Here is a 22,619-nt window from a genome sequence, read left to right as displayed (position 1 = left end):
CTGAGCTGAAGTCAGATGCTTAGCTGACTGAGCCATCAGGTGCCCCAGATAATGTTTAAAAAGTCAACTTTAATCCAAAAGACCTGCTCAGATAAGAGGAAGTCACTGTAAAAAAAAATAAGAAAAAAAAAAAAAAAAGGAGTTTGATGGATCTGCAGTCTGAATGAGTCAGTCTGGATGCAGCTGTCATTCACAGGAGGAAAGGTAGTTAAAATAAAGAAGCTTTCCTACTCTCTCTTTCTCATGGGTCTTAGGATATTGTTAACATGCCCCTTCTTCTGATGTCCTTTCATATTATTTAACACCAAACAAGCATCTCATTTTGTTTCATTAACAGTCGTCAAGATGCCCCTTATGGAAATCCTTCCTATGTGCTCTGGCTGATCTCCCAGGTGAGCTCAGTTTCTGGGTGGCAGCAATGACCCAAGGAGAAGGATGAGCAAAGTTAGTAATTTTGTGTGTGTGAGCTGCTGGAGATCTCGGAGTTTGAATTTGGAAAACTTGTAGGACTAGAAAACACCAAAGGAGCTGTAGAGGGACTGACTGTCACAACCATTAAGGTTCCCAGACCCAGGGACAGGGTGTTAGGAATTTATGTGGAGAGCACTGCAGACATCCTACATGATTAAAACTGACAGGCGTTAAAATTGTTAAGCTTCAAAGAACTTTCTGACTTTACCCTACTGTCTTCCTCATAGCATCTTTTGCATCCCTGAGCAAAACCAGGCCTCTCTCTCTCTTCTGTTGCACTCAGTGCACAACTGGTCCAGAGTCCTGGGCCATGGCCCACAGAGATGCCATAAGTTCTTTATCTAGGGCTTCCTTTGCTTGAATTTCTCTCTGGCAGTCCTTGCTGAAACAAGGTTACTCCTGGAGGTGAGGACTCAGCCACTATACCTTGAGTTAGAAAATGAATATGCAGGGCGCCTGGGTGGATCAGTCAGGTGAGTGCCGATTTCAAGGTTCACACCGGGTTTTGAGCCCCGCATCGGGCTCTGTGCTGACAGCTCGGAGCCTGGAGCCGCTTCGGATTCTGTGTCTCCCTCTCTCTCTCTGCCCCTGCCCTGCTTGTGCTCTGTCTCTCAAAAATAAACATTAAAAAATTAGGGGAGCCTGGGTGGCTCAGGTCGGTTAAGCATCAGACTTCAGCTTGGGCCATGATCTCATGGTCTGTGACTTTGAGCCTCGCATCAGGCTCTATGCTGACAGCTCAAAACCTGGAGCCTGCTTTGGATTCTCTCTCTCTCTCTCTCTCTCTGCCCCTCCTCGGCTTGTGCTCTGTTTCTCTATCAAAAAAAAATAAACATTAAAAAAATTAATTTATATGCAGAAAGTGCAAAGCACAGAGAAAAATGCAGCAGGAAACCTACTGTATTACTGATATTATCAGTGGCAATATCAGTGCCACCCCCAACTTCAAGTTTCATGAGGTTAGGCAGGGACTTTCCCTATTTTTGTTGCTTTATTGCCTCAGATATATTAGAAGTCATTTCATATAAAGAATGAGAAATAGATAGATACACAGATATATAATTTTAAAAACACATTTTTAATTGAATGGAACATTTTGATGATAAATCATGCTTCTATACACTGTTCTTGCTCTGAACACAGTTGCTGCCACATAGAATTCAGTTACTCTTCTGGTATCAATAACATATATTGGATTCCCCTTTGATCATTTTTAATTGAAGTATAATTGACATACATTATATTATTTTAGGTGTACAACATAATGTTTCAACATTTGTACACATTGTGAAATGTTCACCACAATAAATCAAGTTCCTATCTATCACCATAGGGAATCAAGAAAATGTTTTCTTTCCTGTGATGAGAACGTATTAAGATTTACTTTTGTAGCAACTGTTCAAATTTGCAACACAGTAGTATTTGCTATAGTCATCAGACTGTATGTTACATGAGTTATTTATAAGTGAGAGTCTTTACCTCTTTGATCCCCTTCATCCATTTGGGCCACCCTCCAAACCCCCATCTCTAGCAACCACCAATCTGATCTCTGTATCTATGAATTTTGTTTATATTTGCTTGTTTGTTTTTTAGATTACACATATAAGTGAAAACATATGGTATTTGTCTTTCTCCTGTCTAAATTCACTTAGGCATTACACCCTCAAGAGGCCCATCTGTGTTGTTGAATGTCAAGATTGCATTCTTTTTATGGCTGAGTATATTCCATTGCATATATCTCACATCTTTTTTAATCCATTCAGCCACTGATGGGCTCTGGGTTTGTTTCCACATTTGACAAATTTTAATCAATTTTTCACATCTCCTCTTTTCTTCCTAACGGTTACGTGGATTGGTGGTTTTATATCTGTTTCCAACCGATATACTTTAACCACGTTAAGTTTTGCTTTATTTACCTAAGATTTCTCAAATGCAAAAAGTATTAAAAATCCATGGGCCAAAGGGGAGATATTTCATTAGATTCCTCTGCAAGCAGGAGATGTAATGACTGGAGGGGAAATACAGAGCCCTAAGAAAGATTTCTTTTTCCCGGTAACACAGAAGATAATAAGATGGAATGTGGAACATAGACACGTACTCCGCTCTGGTGAGAAAATATGTTTGGTGAGAGAAGCATAGTAAATTCAGATGTTCTGCTTGCCCAAGTTTTCAGGTATCTTGACAGGACCTGACTTCCCCACTGATTTCTCTCAGCTGCAAAGCTAATGTTTTCCTAAGAAAGGTCCCAAGATACTGACCATGGATGTGGGGTCATTTCAGAGATTCAGATGAAGAGGAGTAAACCATGGATGTTGGATCTGTGCAAGGATTGGCAAAGGAAGAAGTACTGGTAGAGAAGAGGTCCTTGGGTGAGGAAGCTCATTTCTTGTGAACACTGCAATCAATACCACTATGCTGCACTTGTCACACAGTGAGATTCTGAGCTCTCCAGTCCCCTCCAGTTTTAACCAGATATACCTAAAACACCATCTATTCCTACTATGTCTGCATTAACCATCCTACTCCATCCTATTATTCCCTTTCTGAAATATGTGGGAATGCAAAATGGTATAACCACTTTGAACAAATCTGGAAGTTTGTATAAAAAAGAAAAAAAATACTAAAAGTCAACAATTGAACTTATAGCTTAGGATACCCAGGACAAACAAAACTTGTTCTGTTTCCCACAAACAGAGGTATTTATTCTAACAAAACAGTACCCGTTACCTATACGTCAACACTATGAACCTTGAACAATTGTAAGAACAAAACAAGAACATGAAGGCACTAGAGAGTGACAAAACACTAGAATCTACAGTGTAATCGACCATGGAAGAAGGGAATACTACTGGAGGAGTTTCCTGGTTTTGTGGGTTTTTTATTTGAAAGCAAACCTCATTAGTAGTAAGTAGTACATTAAACTCAGCAACATACAGACTTATTAACTTGAAGAGCAAGAAGAATAATTTGAGGATGTACCTGCAGCTGAAAAATGGCAAAAGAATGTCTGTAAAAGAGAGATCGAGAGAAGGAATCCCAAACTGTACGTACCACTCAGCAACAATCAGACAACACATGTTTGAGACAGATACCAAGTAGCCCAAATAGAGCTACAAGAACTGACTAGAGATTCAATGTTCACCTGCTGCAAATGCAGGGGAGAATTTAGGATTTGAGTTCAACCAAGTTAACCTACCTGAAGAACAAATATTCTTCAGAAAAATTACTGAATCAGATGTCCTTTACATCCCATTCACAATTCCCTGGGGGAATTTTAGGTACATGTTAAAATTGTTTAACATACAAAGAAATAGAAAACATGGTCCATACTCAAGAGCAAAAGCAATCAATGAGATCAACTCCAAGATAATCCAGATATCATATTTACAAGGATTTACAACAAAAAAAGACAAGGACTTAACAGCAGTCCTCAAATCTAAGGTTAAGGTTATGAAAGAAAATATGGTTCTACTAATGAGCAAATAGGAAATGTCAAAAGACAAATAAAAATAGTTTTGTTACTTGAAATTCTAAAACTAAAAGCCACAATCACTCAAAAAATATGTAGGACTGGCTTAAGAGAAATCCAGATCACAAAAGAAAGACTAAGTGGAACTTCAAAGTAGATTAATACAAATTATCCAATATGAAAACAATGAACAGAGCCTCAATAATCTTGAAAAAAAAATATCAGGTACTGACATAGGCTTAAACCACAGACAACTACTAAAGTACAACAATAACAAAACTATAAAGGTAGTTGAATTAAATGAGAAACAAAAAGGTAAAAAGTGCACATTCATTTTACATACATGCAGAAAAGCATGCACAAAGGCATTCTAAATAAAAGGAGAAAGGATGGAAGCGGGTAGCTCAGGTGTAGATGAGCCCAGGACAAGAGGTGCCACACAGAAGTGGATGAGAGACTAAGAAGGTTCAGGAGCTCGGTGGGCACAGGGTGATGGGGCCTGGACAGTTCAAAGGATTAAAATATGGATAAGCAGTCTGAGAAAAGCAACATTTAGAAAATTTGTAGATGAGTGATCCATGGTTTGTGACATTGAAAAATGAGACAATGCCTGCTTCATAGTCTAGGAAAACCCAAACATGACAGGGAGGAACAGCCATGGAAAGAGTCAAGACCTTGGGATCAGATGTGTAAGACTCCTCAAAGGCTTTATACTCAAATTTATTCTGTAACCCAATAACCCAGTAGCCAAATTGAGGTTTGTATCTGGAGAAGAACATTTTGATAATCTGTACCTTGTCTAACAGCATATTTATATTACGGAAACATGTTCTACAGTATACTCCTAGGATCCAAGCAGTCTTCTTGGACACATCTATTTCCCAGTAATGTTTCCCTGAAGAGAAGTTTTGGAGCCAAGATACCATAATTATAAGATTTAACAGGCCAAATTGGCATAGGCATTACTTGTCTCTGATCTTCTGAAAGGACAAGGTTTAAATTTAGGTTGATTGGATTCAGTGTGATGATCCACTGTAGGGAAAAAAAAATTATAAGATCAGGTAAGATAGATGAGATAGGTTTATCTAGTGAAGAGGGACCATGGGAAGAGACCAGGTAGAGCTTGTATTATGGGTTGGGGAAGGGGGCAAAACACTGGAGAAATGTATTTAATATATATATATAGAGAGAGAGAAATATATATTATATATATATTATACACATATATAATATATATAAACACATGGGGCTAAGATCATGAGATCTCTGAAATCACAAAAAAATTCTTTAAAGTAAGGTTCACACCCAGCACAGAGCCCAACATGGGACTTGAACTCACGACCCTGAGATCAAGACCTGAGCTGAGATTAAGAGTTGGACGCTTAACTGACTGAGCCACCCAGGTGCCCTGAAATCACAAATTTCTGAAAGGGGATCAGAACCAGGGATCTGAAGAACCAGAACTTCTTACCCCAGTAGCACTGGACATGTGTTAGCTCTGAAATGATAAAAGATTCAATGATGTTGATTAGAAGCAAATGATTAAGCACCAATACCTATCTCTTCTCCAAAGAAGGGCCAGCAGACGGGAGCCCTGGTAGACCATAAACTGGTAATTGAGATGATGAACTGGACACCTAGCTATTCCCCCTTAGATATAACCACATCTCCTAAAGCAATATCCCTCCTTCTCTGAAAACCCTCCTCCTTTCTATCCTCTCTTTGAAACTATACCAGCTCCCAGTTAAGTCCCTGAAACCACAGGGCTCCCATACCCGCCCTCCTGTCCTGGCTCTCCTCACCTCTATGTATGCGCAGCATTGCCCTCAGATCTGGAGCATGGAAGGAACTCTTCAGTCTTCTTGAAACAGTTTTTGGCTTCCTTAGTGTCCAGATCTCACTCCTAGGCATGACAAAAAAAAGTTGTTCCTGTATCTCTTTCCTTGTATCCTAACAACACAGCTGCCTTCCTCTCTCCTTCCATGCCACTGATGCCCTTGATCCCTCCTCCCTCAGAAGCCTGACCTGGGGGGAAGGGAGAATCCTGATGCTGGAGCCAGAAGCAATGTGCTCACGTCTCCCTTCCCATTTGCCATCTGTGTGACCTTGGGAGGTTTTCATCTCAAAGAAACAGTTTCTTCTTCTAAAAATGGAATAATTAACCTTTTCTTGATACCTCGTGGACATAATAGAAAATTTGATGAAATAATGTATAGAAAAAAGCCTTAGCTACCTCTAAAAAAGGTATGCAATATGTCGGAAATCATCATGGTGGGTCTTTCATGGAGAGTTCATAGATGTGTGCTCCCAGGCAGATAGATCAGTAGTGAGGCTGAGGATCCTATCTATGATGTGAGATCCATAGGTCTCTTTTTGAGAGCCTGTGAACTTGTGCCTTAGTCCAAAGCCTGAACCCCAGTTCATATGTATGACCCACAAATAACATTGGAGATTTCTGGTGTTCTGAAAAAAGTTAAAAACCCTTGGTAAAGGAGAAGTATGACCACCAAACTACAAAGGTTAGTATTTCATGTGTTTGTAGGGAATTTAATGCTGTCAGGTGGGTTGGCAACTTAAGCCACAAGAAATACACTTTCCCATAGAAGCTCTAATGTGTGTGAACGGGAAAAAATTAATTATATCCGTAAGGTCAAAGTCACTAACCCTGGGGCTCATGTTTGTTTTTGGAAATCTAAAGAGAACCTTGTAAAATGACCTAATCTTTTATTTAAAAAATTTTTTAATGTTTATTTATTTTTGAGAGAGAGACAGACAGAACATGAGCAGAGGAGGGGCAGAGAGAGACAGAGACAGAATCCGAAGCAGGCTCCAGGCTCTGAGCTGTCAGCACAGAGCCCAATGTGGGGCTCAAACCACAAACCGTGAGATCATGACCTGAGCCAAAGTTGGACGCTTAACCAATTGAGCCACCCAGGCTCCCCAAATGACCTAATCTTTTATATTCCCATGTAAGCAAAGTAACTATAAGGAACTGCCCTTATAACCTATTTAGGACTTGATGAAGCCCTCCATGTGATAGGACAAGCCCTGTGGAGTACAGGAAGAAGAGCAAGGACAAAGTGAAGTCACAAGACTCTATAGTGAAATCCCTGATCCTATTACCCTTACTGGCCCTACCTCTGGACCTCCAGCCACTGATTCACTAGCATAGAATCTCGTCTATTTTCAATAGATAAGGAACACTTAAATCCTTGTCTATGACCAGCAATTAAAAAATACTACAATCCAAATTTCCCTGATTTGGAAGATTTTTCATTCTGATTGACCATTCAGATCACTCTTACGGCTACAACCTTTCTTCAGCACACAAAAGTACCACTCCTGGTCACCCATACGCACCATTTCATGATTTCCACTCATGTCCTAGGGAGAAGAGAGAAAACATGAGTCAAGGAGTATAAAGAGTAACGCAGGATTAATGAAAGAAAAAATAGAAAAAACACTAGAGAAAATCAGGGAAATCAAAAGTGAACTATTTAAAAATATCAACAAATTTGCACAGATTTTATACAGACACACCATGAAAAAAGAGAAGAGAAATTATTAAAATCAGGAATAAAAGGGAAGACATCACTACTGACTTTTGCAAAATTAATAAGAATATAAAGGCTATGAACAATTATATGCCAACAGCTCATATAATCTAGATGAAATGGGCAAATTCCTAAAAACACAGAAACTGCCAACACTGATTCAAGAAGAAATAGAAAATCTGAATAGACCTAACACATGTAGTGGTTAGATTGGAAATCAAGAACTTCCTACAAAGAAGTCAGGCCCAGATGGGTCCAGTGGTGAATTCTAATAAAGGTTTAAAGAAGAAAAAAAAAAAAAAAAAAAAAAAAACTTCACAAATTCTTCCAAAAAATAGAAAAAAAAGGGAACAATTCCCAACTCATTCTATGAAGCCAGTACTACTATGATACTAAAATGAGACAAACATCAGAATTAAAGTGAACTACAGGCCAGCATTTCTTATGAGTATAGATGTAAACTTCACCAAAATACTAAAAAACTGAATCCAGCAAAATATGGAAAATTATCTATACACCATGGCCAAGTAGGATTTATCCCAGAAATGCAAAGTTGATTGCACATCACAACAATTAATGTAATTCATTATATTAATAGAATAAAAGTAAAAGCCACATGAATAGACACAAGGAAAAAAACATTTGATAAAATTCAATATCCCTTCATGAAAAAAAAAAAAAAAGAATAGTTAAACAGCCCACTAGAAATAGTGGGGAACTTCCTCAGCCTGACAAAGGGAGTCTATGAAAAACTCAAAATTAATGAAGAACTAAATGCTTTTTCCCTGAAATTAGGTGCAAGAATGTCTACTCTTACTACTTCTATTTCAAGTGGTACTAGAGGGACTCCTGAGTGGTTCAGTCAGCTGATCTTCACCAGCTCAAGTCAGGCTCTCACGGTTGATGGGATTGAGCCCCACATCAGGCTCTATGCTGACAGCACGGGATTCTCTCTCTCTGCCCCTCCCCTACTCTGTCTCTCAAAAAAAAATTTTTTTTTAAACGCAAAAAAAAAAAAAAGCCCCTAACACTATGGTACTAGAGGTTCTAGTCAAGGCAATTAGCCAATAAAAACAAACAAAAAAAAAGCATTTATGTTGGAAAGAAGTAAAACTAGCTCTATCTGCAGAATACATAGTTCATATACAGCAAACTCTGTTCCATACTTATTGGTACTGCTTATTGGTAACCTCTTCCACTTCTTAAATTTCAGCTCACATGCAGGTGTCACTGATCCCAAACTTTACATAATCTGATCATGGCCTATTGTCTATAATCATGTATACAGGATAATACATCACACAATGAAGAAGAAACAGGTACTAGAATCTCAAAGTATCTAAAATATAACCTACTATTCACCAACTAATTGTTTTCTCTCTTATGTCCATTGTCAAATACGGTACCAATATTCATTCACTCCCTGTCCCAAACACTAAAACACCCTACCAAGCCAGTCCATTCCACATCCTTAACTTCTTTCAACTAATTTGCATTTCCACATCATCACCACTATGGATTTGTTTTCAACAATATATACCAATATATTTGGCCTTACCTTTAAATGCCACCAGCTGCGTTTACAACGAAATCAGAGGAATAGCTTTGCTTCTCTGTATTAGTATAGTTTGGTCGTACATGACAAAGAAGCCAACTAACATTGCCTTAAACTCCTCACCCCACCCCACCCCCCCCAAAAAAAAGATGTGGCCAGAGAGGTATTATTTCAGTCACAGATGGATCTTGAAGCTCAAATACTATCATGTATCTAGTCTTTCTGTGTCTCATAATTCTCTTTCTTCTCTGTTGACTTTATCTCAGACTGTAATTGAGAGCAACTTTAAAATCTCCTGGTTTACATTCGTTTCAGTGATATAATTCCCATGCAAAAGAACAACTTTCTTCACTGTGACAATACATTCTGATGCTCCAAGCCACTGACCAAAATTGGGTCATATGCTCAACTGCGTGGTTTGTGGGAATATAGGAATTAGATAAACTAATTTAGGTAAGATTAACCCATCCATCCTGGATAATGTTGATTTTCTCAGTCCCAAACAAGTAGATGTACAAAAATAGACATATTGGTGTGTCATCAGAAAAAAAATCCCAGGTGTTGTTATGAGAAAAGGAGAAAGGATACTAAGCAGATAAATAATAAGTGCCATCTTCACTCCATCATTTAATTGCCTATCATCATTCATACATGTGTAATTCTACAAAATTTCTAAAACGAAAATGACCTAATATAATAACTATGACAAAAATATTAAGAAGTACCTCCTTTCCTAAGGGAAAGAACCTAAATCTCATCTAATTTTTCATCCATTTTCAAAATACAGCATATCTCTGTTAGCTCATTCTTCCCAGTCAGTATTGAATGTAGCCCTCATGCAAACAACAGCCCCTCTAACAAACAATAGACATATAATGTCCAAAGAACAACAATGAAGATCTGGATAAAAAGAGCTGTTATAAGAACTTCAGTAGACAGGTATGAGGGGACAGCACCACAATCAATAGTATATATCTTAACATTTTGGAAAAAGAACATCCAAATTCCCTAATCTAGTAAAAGAGTAAGTTCCTGGTTGGCCCATTTGTCATTCTTTGAAGATTTTATCTAAATATGGGATGTTAATCCCACAAAATTTATAATGTTTATCTACTGAGTATTGTTTTTATTACAAGTAAACAGATACAACTTAAACTAGCTTAAGTGAAACAAATGCCTGGACAAGTAACATAAACACAATAGTTGTGTGAAGTTGGAAATTGAAAGAGTTGTGAAGAGCTTGTGGATGAATTATAAACAAGGGAAAGGTAAAATAAGCCTACAAAGTTTTTGGTTTTACTCAGATGTAATTAAATACCATAAAATTCATCTTTTATAGTGCACAATTTAGTAGGGTTTAGTACATTTATAATGTATATTTACCATCACCACTATTTAATTCCAGAACAATTTCATTATTGCAAAATGAAACTGTACACTCACTAGCAACCATTTCATAATTGCCTCCTCTCCAGAGCCCCCTGACCAGTAATCTAATTTTTATGTCTTTGGATTTGTCAACTACAGACTTTATATAAACAGAATCCTACAATAGGGAACTTTTGGGTCTGCCTTCTTTCACTTATGTTTTCAAGGTACATCCATGTTGTAGCATCCGCTAGTGCTTAATTCCATTGTTTGGATATAACACATTTTGCTTGTGCATTCTTCGCTTAATGGACAATTGGGTTGTTTCCACTTTTGAGCTATTACGAACAGTGCTGCCATGAACTTCTGTATACAGGTTTAGTTGTGGACATAGGTTTTCATTTCATAGGTATGTACCTAGGAATGGAATTGCTGAGCCATATGGTAACTATCTTTAACCTTTTGAGGAACTGACAAGCAGTTTTCCAAAAGTAGCTTCACTATTTTACATCTTCACTAGCAATGTATAAAAGTTCCAATTTCTCCACATTTGTCAATCCTTGGTAATGTCCATTCTTTTTTTTTTTTTGGTGGTATTATCATTGTGGTTTTGAGTTTACATTTCCTTGATGGCTAATGATATCAATCATCTTTTCATGTGCTTATTGACTATTTATATATCTTTTTTTGGAGAAATATCTATTCAAGCCCTTTATCCATTTTAAATTGGGTTGTCTTTTGATTATTGAGCTGTTAGAGGTTTTTTATACATCATGAATACTAGGCCTTATCAGATCCAGGATTTGAGAATATTTTCTCCCATTCTGTGGGATGTTTTTTCACTTTCTACACGGTGTCCTTTAAAACACAACAGTTTTTAATTTTGATGAACTACAATTTATTTTATCTTTTGGCTGTTTCTATTCTGGGTGCCATATCTGTGAAGCTATTGCCTAGTAAAAAGTCACAAAGATTTATACCTATGTTTTCTTCTAAGAGTCTTATAATTTGTGCCCTTACATTTAGATTTTTGATCTGCTTTGAGTTAATTTTTGTATATGATGTGAAGTAAGAGTTTAACTTCATTTTTTTGCATGTGGATATTCTATTTTCCCAGCCCAACTTATTAAAAAGACCTATTGCAGTTTTTACCAAAATTTGTTTGGTATCATAATCACTTAGAGAACCTGGTAAAAAAATGCAAAAGCTATCTTACTACAATGGGCCTGAGGAGCTAAGGTTTTTTTAATTTTTTTTAAATTTTTATTATTATTATTATTTTTACTTTTATTTATAGCACTCTAGGTTATTCTGATACAAAAAAAAAAGGTATGATGCAAGCATCAGAGACAAAGGAAACCAGCCAACACATGAAAGTCAACTATCCTTCTGCTTGATATCAAGAATAAAACAAAAGAAGTGTTTGGAAATCCAGCAAAGAAAGGCAAGAAGATATACAGGAAGTCAAGCAAAAATATGAAAAGTCTGTAATTCCCTGAATGACCATCATACATCATGCTCAGGACCATAGTCAGACTATTAATGCTTAAAAAAAAAAAACCTGTCTAAATTTTAACATTAGTTCAAATTGTTCCCTCAAGTCTGTAGATATATAGTAGGGGGTGCCTGGGTGGCTCAGTCTGTTAAGCATCAGACTCTTGATTTTGGCTCAGATCATGATCTCCAGTGGTTTCATGCACCATGTCGGACTTTGAGCTGACAGCACAGGGCCTGCTTAGGATTCTGTCTCTCCTCTCTCTCTGCCCCTCCCCCACTTGTGCTTTCTCAGTCTTTCTCAAAATAAATAAATACACTTTTTTTAATTAAAAAAAAAATGGCGTGCCTGGGTGTCTCAGTCGGTTAAGTGTCCCACTTCAGCTCAGGTCATGATCTCACCGCTCTTAAGTTCAGCCATGTGATGGACTCTGGCTGATTGCTCAGAACCTGGAGCCTGCCTCAGAGTCTGTGTCTCCCTCTCTCTCTGCCCCTCTCCTGCTCACACTGTCTCTTTCTCTGTCTCAAAAATAAACATTAAAAAAATTTTTTTTAATTAAAAAAATAATAAAGATTTGCACCAGCATGCTTTCCTGACACCAGCAACCTTTCCTGGCACAGACACATTCACACTTGCACAGAGATTCACACGACTCAAGTATAACACTTTCTATGCATGTATGTGCCGATCCTCACAAGAAAAGGCTCAGTATTCTATCTCTTTGTGTTAAAAAAAATCTAACAAGAGAAGTTTGTGATAATAAATACATACTTTTTAATTAAAAAAGGATATTTCTTAAAGCTGAAAATACATGTATTTGCCTGTGGCTAAGATGAATGAAAAGAACTAGACAAATGTCCAACACTAGATCAAAGATAATAGGAGCCTAGAGAATATCACTGGATACCATAGATCTTCTCTCCAAGGTCAAATGTATTCCCTTACTTCATAAAATAATAAAGTAGGACACTCCCCTGGAATGCTTATATTCAACTGCCCATGATATATATCTCCAATGGAGAAAGGCTCCGGAAGACCAAAGGAACCTTTTAGTGTCAACACCAGGATTAGAGCCCAAGGACACAGAAAAGAAGGTAACTTAGACTATGTTTGAAGAATTCCAGACTGAGGGATTCTTCTTACCTGCAGCAGGTCCACTGTTGGCCATTCACTGCGATGCTCCAGATCTGAGATAAGTTCTTTCACCAGTTGGTTCTGCTGAGCCAGATCATCCTCAGCCTCAGCCAAGTTATCCAGTATTCTCTTCTCCTCTTCTTCCAATTTTTGCAGTTCTCTCTGCTCTTCACTGTCCAGGATGCTTCTAAGCTGATTAAATTCTGTTCTTATCCTTTGTCTCTCAGTCTGTATCTGGTACTGCAAGGTTGGACACACAAGAGAGGTAAAGAGTCTATTAGCCTGAAAGCCTACCATGGAAGGGATTAGAAGCCAGTAAAAGAAATATTTTTCATTGAGTTCTAACCGATAGGAGAATAAGGGCACAGGGGCAAATTTTGAGAAAGCTGGGTATTTTTCCTACTATTTTCCTTTCAGTACATACCAAAACAGGCCTCAGACTGTCTTATCTAGGCCAACCCTGGGATGAAATGCAAAACCCAAGTGAGTTTTTACATTTAGGAGCACCCGGGCGGCTCACTGGGTTAAGTGTCCAACTCTTGATCTAAGTTCAGATCTTGATCTCAGGGTTGTGAGTTCAAGGCCCAAATCGGGCTTCGTGCTGAGCATGCAGCCTACTTAAAAAACAAAAACAAAACACTAAATGAGGTTTATGTTGGAGACAGCTGTACTGAACACTCATGCCTCCCTGCATTACCATGTTCCCAAGTTTGAACCTGGGGGAAAATCTTGGTCCTTTGCCTAGTGTCTTCCACTGGAAGTGTTGGAGCCTCATTGGAAAAGAGGAATTGAAGACAGAATTTTCCACCCTTCCTTGCCAAACAGTCTGTCTTTGTGCTCAATTCCAAATACCTGTGTGTACTTGTAACATATCCACTCTCTAGCCCTCAACTGCAACAGAGACAGGACAAAAGGAGAACTAATTAAATGGCTTCTGGATGCATTCTGTGCCGGGGAACAAAGAGGAAGGGTCTTCCTTGTGATTTGAACTGAAGGTCCTGCCAAGATTCTTTTGTCCAAAACCTCTCAGAAAGAGTCTCCTCATACCTTCCAGGAAGTTCTCTCTTCTCTGATGTCAGCTTCTAGCTTCTCAACTTTCTGCTGCTCTGTCTTCAACCTCTCCAGAGCAGCCTGGAGCTTCTCCTATGAGGAAAAAGTCACATCAAAGTCAACCTATGAGTTTTCTCAGCAAAGAATAAATGGGGAAGAAATCAGGCTGATCTCAGAAGAGACCAGGTTACAGAAATTGTGATTAGAATCTAGGATATGGGAGAAAAGCTAAGGAGAATACATCCTTTGTTCCTGGGCGACAGAAGTCACCATTCCTCACCACAAGTAGCCTAATACTCTCTTTTCGTAAGAGATCGACTGTGCTGCAGCAGGAAAAATCCTATACTTACTGGCACTCTTTCTACATCCAATCCACGGTGTTAAATAGCAACCATCCTGCTGAGGGGGAAAATGAGAGCCAAGCTTGCGAAAGGAATTCCCCATCCATATAACAAAAGGGCAAAAAGGAAAACCTCCCACTCATGGCCAAGGGTCTAGGCTCTAGAGTCTAGGCTTATTCTTTATGTAAGTGTAAGGAATATACAGAAATGTCCTTCAAGCATTGGAAGCTGAGCACAGCGTAAGAGATACACGTGGAAAGAGATTACAGGGTGCCAAGGTGAGTAAAGAAGGACCGAGGGGTGACATTTCCCAAGTACCATCTTCTACCTCTCTCCCTCCGTCCTGGGGCCTACCTGACATTCCTTGACTACTTCCTCCACGAGGAATGTGTGGTGACCATGGTGCTCCTGAGACCGCTCGCAAAGCCAACAAATGATCTTCCTATCTTCCTTACAGAAGAGCAGGAGTTTCTCTTTATGGCGCACACAGAGGTCTCTCTTCAGCTCCTCCTCTGGGTTCAACTGGACCTTTCTGATTTTCTCCACTATGTTAGCCAGATGCTGATTAGGCCATAGGTTTTCAAGGGAGTATCTGACACCACATACAGGACAGCTGTTTTCCCCTTCTAGTCTGATCTCTGCCTCCTTGGTGTTTGCAGTGATGCAAGCTTGACAGAAGCTGTGGCCACAGTCTAGGCTCAGGGATTCTGTCAAAAGCTCCAGGCAGATGGGACAGAACACCTCGTCTTGTATGTTCAGGATTTTTAAAGCCATAGTACGTGTCCCCTGGCTTCTTCCTGTCCTTACTCCCGAGGCTCTTCTTGCTTAAAAGACTCCTGGATGGCTGAGCAGATTGAAAGGGGATGAGGTAAGAATGGCATGAATAGCAAAGATTCTAATTGTGCAGATATTAGGGATCGGCCAAGACTAAAATATTAAAGGACAAAAAAGAAGAGGGGAAAAATAAAACAGAAATGAAATTCAGTAGCCTGGGTAAGCTGCTAATGCTTCAGGCTTCTGCATTTGTTCTCCTTTCAGCCTGGAAATGACCTCCCCTTGATTTTTGCATGACTTCCTCTTAATACTTCATTCAACGCCCTCTTTAAATATCATCTCATCAGAAGGACCTAATATGATTACTTTATCTACAGAATTACCAACATATTCTCTGTTGTACATTTGCCATCTTTTTCTTATTATCACTATATAATATATAATATCTTTTCCTTAAATATCCTACTCCGAAAACGTCATCTGCACATAGATCCAACACTGTTTTTGTTCACTGCCATATCCCTAGTGCCTAGAACACAGGAACATAACCTTTGATCAATACATAAGGACCCTCCTCGTTTCTCCATAGATGATTAAAACTTTTCTTTTTCTTTCTTTTTTTTTATCAGCACTTTGTCTTTTTGTTTCATTGATTCTCTGTTCTCCAATGGGTAAACTTTGGGACCACAGATATGGTTTCAACGTAAGTGCTTACCTCCAAATGTGCCTGTCCCATTCGGAACCCCTCCATTCCCTCATATTCACTCCCAGAGACACTTACAGAAACTGCGAGGGCTATGACAGAGAAGACGTTTACAACTAAGAATTTTAGAACCAGTTACAATTTGTAAATCACATGACCTATTTATTCTTTATACCAAAGTCCTTGAGAAATCAGAGTACTTTCTTTATCGAAATGTGTAAATTGAATGAAGTAGCTTATGAAGATTATTTCATCCAGTAAGTTGATTTGGGGTGAATACAATTCCTCAGGATCTTCTTTCAGAGGTCTGGAAAGTATGATAAACACTACCACCCAGGGGCATGTTTTGGGGGAACTAATAATTTCCCAAATAGGAGAATATCAAAGATATCTCCCTTTAAATAAGCAAAGGTTGACCTAAAAGGTGTGAGAAGGGATATGGAATGAGAAAGAGGAAAAATATATTTTAGAGAGAGAAGAAGTCACCTATATGAATGTCTTGTTGATGGAAGATACATCTTCTATAGCTTTTAAAATGCCTATGGGGCACCTGGGTGGCTCTGTCGGTTAAGCGTCTGGCTTCAACTCAGGTCAGGATCTCATGGTTTGTGAGTTCGAGTCCCACGTCAGGCTCTCTGCTGTCAGCACAGAGCCCACTTCGGATCCTCTGTCTCCCTCCCTCTCTGCCCCCCCCTGTTTGCACTGTCTCTTTCAAAATAAACAAATAAACTTAAAAAATTTTTTTAAATGCTTATATGGCTTGGGGCCTGAGTGGCTCAGTCAGTTGCATGTCTGATTCATGATTTCAGCTCAATTCATGACCTCAAGGTTCATGAGATTGAGCCCTGCATCATGCTCTGCACTGACAGCATGAAGCATGCTTGGGATTCCTTCTCCATCCCTCTCTCTCTCTCTTCCCTGTCCTTCCCTGCTCATGGTCCTCTCTCAAAATAAACAAGTAAGCCAAAAAAAAAAAAAAAAAAATAGGGATGCCTGGGTGGCTCAGTCAGTTAAGCATCCAACTTCGGCTCAGGTCATGATCTCACAGTTCATGGGTTCAAGCCCCACATCGGGCTCTGTACTGTCAGCTCAGAGCATGGAGCCTTCTTCAGATTCCGTGTCTCTCTTTCTCTTTCCCTCCCCCAGCTCGTGTTCTGTCTTTTCTGTCTCTCAAAATGAATAAACATTAAAAAAATTGTAATAAAAACTAAAAATAAAATAAAATGCCTGTATGGCTGGTGTGCAGAGGGTTTCTAGGCTTTTGGCATTACTATGCCTGCAGGGACCAAAAATGTGACTTCCTAAATGATGTAAAAGAGACAGCTTATTTCCAAAGATCAGGGATCAGTGAGGAAAGGCTGCTAGAGGAAATAGAGAAGCAGATGAGGATGAGAGAAAAGGTAAGATAAAAGGGACAGGACTGGGGTTGGGTTGAATGTATGGGAACAAAGGGTCATCGTCAGGCTTAAGTCCTTTCTTCTCATAAAAAGGACATTGGCATTACCTTCTCCTAGCACTTTGTTTTGTTTTATTTTTCACTATTTTCAGTAAGCACAGACCTCAGCTTCCACAAGTGGGTTGTGACTCTTGTAATGAAATTTGTGCTGGTTGGGGCCTGGAAGCTATGCTCAAGGCTCATACAAGGCAATCAGCTTATTGGACCAAGACTTACCTACGCTATGTTAGTTTCAAACATATCCACCAGATCTTACAAATGACCTGATGAAGGGGATACGGTACCACCTGCAGCACTGTACAGACCCTCATTGAGAGCTCACCTGAGGCAGCCATGCTGATATGCTGTGTCTCCTGTGCTGTATGCCCCAGCTAAGCTAAGTGAACCTGACTGCTTTATGTCCTGCCAAGTCACATGAGTGGGAATGGCAAACCAAGCCAAAAACTATTGCTGGTTGTCGGTCAGAAGGCATATCACAGAGTGGTGGCATGGGGATGTTGCTGATTCTTAGAACCTGGACTCTCATTCTAGACAAGGAACTATGAGGCAAAAAAAAAAAAAAAAAAAAAAAAAAAAAAAAGAAAAGAAGAAAAGAAAAAGGAAGATCTCAGTAGATTTTTGTCATGATACTTGTTCTCATAGATTGAACTGTATCCCCCACGCTGATGTCACTGGTGTGAATGTAATCTTGTTTGGGAAATAAGCCTCTGCAGATGTAATCAAATTAAGATGAGGTAATACTAAATAGGGTGGGTTCTAAATCCAATGACCAACGTCCTTTAATAAGAGAGGGCACACCACACACAGGGAGGGCAGCCATTTGACAATGGTGGCAGAGACCAGAGCAATGCAGCAACAAGGCAAAGAATGCCAAGGATTGCTGGAAACCACCAGAAGCTAGGTGAGAGACGTAGAAGAGGTTCTCCCTCAATACCTACAGAAGAAACCAACTCTGCCAACACCTTGATTTTGGACTTCTGGCCTCCTGAACTGTGAAAGAATAAATTATTCCAGCCATAATTTGTTACAACAGCCTTCGGAAAATAATTTGGAAAGGTCTGATGACGAGGTTTGTAACAAACTATAATCTTACCTTTGCTCTAAAAAGAGAGAATAAGGGCATAATGAAAGCTGTGTGGAGATAAATTTAGGTCTAGAAATATACTCACTTCTCCAATCATCCATAAAGTGAAACAGAAAGCTAACTGTGGGCTGACCAATGTAATCTAGCCAATGGTACAGATACTGAAAATTGTCCAAAGACCATATTTTAGCTCCTAGCTCCAGTGACAATGGTCAGATCAAGGCTCTAATGACTGGCAAGACCAGAGGTTTACACAACATAATGTCCACCCCTGCTTGCAACTGAAGCTATTAGCCAAAAGTGGGGCTATAGGAGTGGGGTTCTCTGCTATCTTTCACAGTATCAAATCAATGCTGAGAAATACCTAGAGTCTACAGGGGTGTGGATCATGGATTCTACCATGGGGCTATAAACCTTCTTATCGCAGTGGGGCTATAAGAAGTTGATATCAAAGCAGTTGCCACCACACTGGCCACAGAAGGAGGAAAAGCCCCCATGCATAGGCAGGGACCTCTCCAATGTCCAAGAGTGACCCGAGAGCCCAGCAGCAATCAGGGAGATAGGAAGGGAGTACAAGTAGTATCTGCCTGATGGAAGTCCCAGGTCAGCTGACTGCCACAAGTGTCAGATGATCGTATCCTACACTTGATTCTTCTAACATCTGGACTCTGATAATGCAACTCTGCACCTCTTTGCAGGTTGTATAGTAAAATAAAATATCTCCAAGAAGTGGAGTGCAGGGAAGGATGTTCCTTAAAGTTTCCAGATGGCATCCTAGACACTTCCCTTGGTTTCCTAGGCCAGAAACTGCCAGTGGACAAAGCAGAACCTGTTTTTGACATGGAGAGACCTGGGCAACTCAGAAATAATGCAATCCTCTCTCCCCATTCCTCTGTATTCAGAGTTCCTACTTCAGGAACTCCTTAGAATCCAGAACTAAATATGTCACCAATCCACACTATTCATGACCCTCTCTTCAAGAGCTCTAGCTCTCTGGTAAATATGTTTTTGAAAAATCATATTTTTAAAAAGTCATTTTGTAGCATAGGACCACTGTTTATAAAATTGCTTCTGGCCTCATTAGTTCATCAGAAGTTGCTAAGAGTGGGGCGCCTGGGTGGCTCAGTCGGTTCAGTGTCCAGCTTCAGCTCAGATCATGATATCACAGTTCATGAGTTCAAGCCCTGCATGGGGCTCTGTTCTGACAGCTCAGAGCCTGAAACCTGCTTTGGATTCTGTGTCTCCCTCTCTCTCTGCCCTTCCCTTGCTCACTCTCTCTCTCTCTCTCTCTCTCTCAAAAATAAAATAAACATTAACAAAAATTTTTTTAAAAAGTTGCTAAGAGTGTTTTCTTCAAGTTAGTTCCAATCATTTCCACTGCCATCATCCTGGAAGGAGCCACCTGTGTCTCCTGCCTGAATTCTGGAAAATTGCTCTCCCTGAAACTATCATTGATTGCCCTTCTTCAGTGTGCTGCCATGGCTGTTCTTATATCACGGACCAGAGTGCCCTTCAAAGCAGACACCAGTCCTGTCTATTCAAATGCATGTCGTCCAATATCAGCTGGTCATCATTATGCTCTAGGTAAGGCCACATTAGACACCTCCTCCTACTGTCCTACTCTTTCCCAAAGCCACCTCCTTCTCTTCCCCCTGCATACTCCACCCCAGCCCACACTGGCCTCCTTTCAATCCCAGGAAGAAACCCATGCTAAAGCCTTTAAATCCCTCACATTCTTAAGATTCTACTCAAATATCTCCTCACAATGAAGCCTTCATGAAAACTACTTAAATTTGCAAGGCCTTTACCATGTCACTACATTCAACACTTAAAAACTGTTCCCCAGTAATATTAGTCACCTTCTTGTGTACATATCAGTTATCTGTTTGTTTACAATCTCTCCCCAACCAGACTGTAAGTTCTTATATGTATTTAACATTTACTGCAAGTTGAATGCATATTCATTGCACTTTTTTTTTTTTTTTTTACAACAGCAGCTTTGGTTCCTATGAATTAACTGTTTAAGTGAATAAATAAATAAATCCATTTCATCCTATGGATTGAGCCTTGTTTTGGACCCTGGGGAGACAATCAGTGTCTGGGCAAAAATGGACCCATTTCAGGAGCAAAGCATAGGCTCCCAGGAAGACCATAACCATGACTCCTGAAAAGTGGGAATACAGGACAGAATGGGTGTGTCAGAAGGTATGTAACAAATCCATCAGTGTGCAAATTGCTCACAGGTGAGCTCAAGGTGGGACACAGTCACCATCAGTCATGGAGCAAATTTCTTAGCAAGATCATTGGATCTCTGGGCTCCTTCTGAGCAATAATCAGCTCCTATTAATTAGCTCTGAGCAAAGAACAATAGTGAGAATTGAGGTAAGCATGCAAAGGTGTGTCTTCAGAGAAGAATGAGGAAGAAAGAGCTCTCAGGCAGGTAAGGATGTGGGGTCAGTGGACTACTGGAAGGAAGTGTACGCTCTTCAGGGAAGCGCCAGGAGACTCCTGAGACTGAACTTCAAAGGACACGGGATAAAAGGGGGCCACAGAGGCAGGTGGCAGGCCAACAGCTGAGATTCAGGAAGGCCGCAGACCACCCCGCAGCTGGTTCTCCGTAAGGGAGTGAAAGAATCCTCCTCTTCAATATTATCCCAGCCATGTCTCCAAAACTCCATTCTGTCTCCTGCCCCACTCACTCTAGGAGCTTGGGTTTCTATACGTTTGGAAAACAGGGACCTCTTTTGCCAGCTTTTCTTCAAGGAGGTAGTGGTGGGCAGAGGAGAAGACACTTTCTATTCATCGTGGAGAAAGAGAGAGAAAGGGAGAGGATTCCAATTCTCCTCAGCAAGGTAGACAATTAAAATTATAGAATAGGAAAGGGACGAGTGAGGATGGACACAGCCCAGAGAAAGAAGGGCCCCTCCAGGAAAGAAACAATGCCCTCCGCCTCTTGAGAACTCCTTTCTCTCCAGGCCGTCCGTCTCCAGAATCTTGGCTTCAGTCTGTCTGCGCTCAGAGCAGGAAGCCTGAAGACTGGTTTTTCTTCCTTTCAGAGCAAGTCTGAGCCACATACTGAACTCACACACCTTTGCGTAGCACCTTCCTTCTGGCGTCTCCCACCCTCTGCCCCTCCCCCCAACCTCCCCACGCACCTTGAGGCCCCAGCGGAGAAGTCTTGACTCCTGATTTTAGTGGCGAAGCAAAGCCAGGGCGGGCGTGGTCAGCATTTACTGACTGAACAGGGAACAGGCGCTGGGCCTGCATGTAGCAGCTCCTGACCAGCCGGCTGGAAGTGAAAGTGAACCTCAGGGCTGGCAGGAGAAGGAAGGGGAAGGAGCTTCTGGGCCCAAGGGGCTACAGTCCTGTAGGGCCACTGGGTATGAAATGTTTTACCTCAGTGGTTCTCTAGTGGGGAGGGAGGGTTTGCCCTAAGGGACATTTAACCAACTCAGAGGACAAATTTGGCTGTCATAACTGGGGGATGCTACTGCCATCTAGTGGGTAGAGGCCAGAGGCACTGCTAACCACTCTGCAATGCACAAGACAGCTCCCACAGCAAAGAAACATCCAGTCCAAAATGTCTACAGTGTGAGGCTGAGAGTCTGTTTTAACCCTCTCTGCTTCCTGGGCCAGCTAGAACCAAGGGTCTCCTACCCCTTTCATGGATGTGCACAGGCCCTCAGTTTGGCCTTCCAATTTGAACTATCCCTTCAGGTACCATGTTCCATTTGCCCCCAAAGAGCACACCACCACATCCTAGGAAATAGATGGGACTGGGCAGACGAGGGATGGAGGGTTCTGGAAGAGTTGGCTACAAAGGACCAGAAGAGCTTTTTGGAGTATTAGAAATTCTCTGAAGTCTATTTGTGTAGTAGTCACACAGGTGTAAAAACTTTGTCAAAACTAATCAAACTGCATACTCTATATTATTTTTTTTAATGTTTATTTACCTTTTGAGAGACAAGAGTGTGAGTGGGGGAGGGGCAGAGAGAGAGAAAGACAGAATCCGAAGAGGCTCCAGGCTCTGAGCTGTCAGCACAGAGTCCAACGCGGGGCTGGAACTCACAAGCCGTGAGATCGTGACCTGAGCCGAAGTCGGAAGCTTAAGCGACTGAGCCACCCAGGCGCCCCTCAAATTGCATACTCTAAAAGGGTGTATGTT

The 22,619-nt window shown here is 40.4% G+C and overlaps 1 protein-coding gene across 1 annotated transcript; it reads right to left on the bottom strand.

Moving 5' to 3' along the window:
- Positions 1-1,530: 1,530 nt before the first annotated feature.
- On the bottom strand, positions 1,531-21,785 carry LOC115524492 (tripartite motif-containing protein 34-like). Its single transcript, XM_030330818.1, is given in 11 exon segments — positions 1,531-4,852; positions 4,854-4,966; positions 4,968-4,972; positions 5,412-5,438; positions 5,743-5,843; positions 7,301-7,311; positions 7,313-7,324; positions 13,056-13,286; positions 14,094-14,189; positions 14,792-15,281; positions 21,610-21,785. Coding segments are annotated over 10 exon segments (1,461 nt in total). The 5' UTR covers positions 15,212-15,281; positions 21,610-21,785; the 3' UTR covers positions 1,531-4,407.
- Positions 21,786-22,619: the final 834 nt, after the last annotated feature.

The sequence above is a fragment of the Lynx canadensis genome, chromosome D1 (genome assembly GCF_007474595.2).
Source record: "Lynx canadensis isolate LIC74 chromosome D1, mLynCan4.pri.v2, whole genome shotgun sequence".
Classification (NCBI taxonomy): Eukaryota; Metazoa; Chordata; class Mammalia; order Carnivora; family Felidae; genus Lynx; species Lynx canadensis.
Note: the sequence above shows the minus strand (reverse complement) of the source record. Positions and strands in the feature narration are given on the sequence as shown.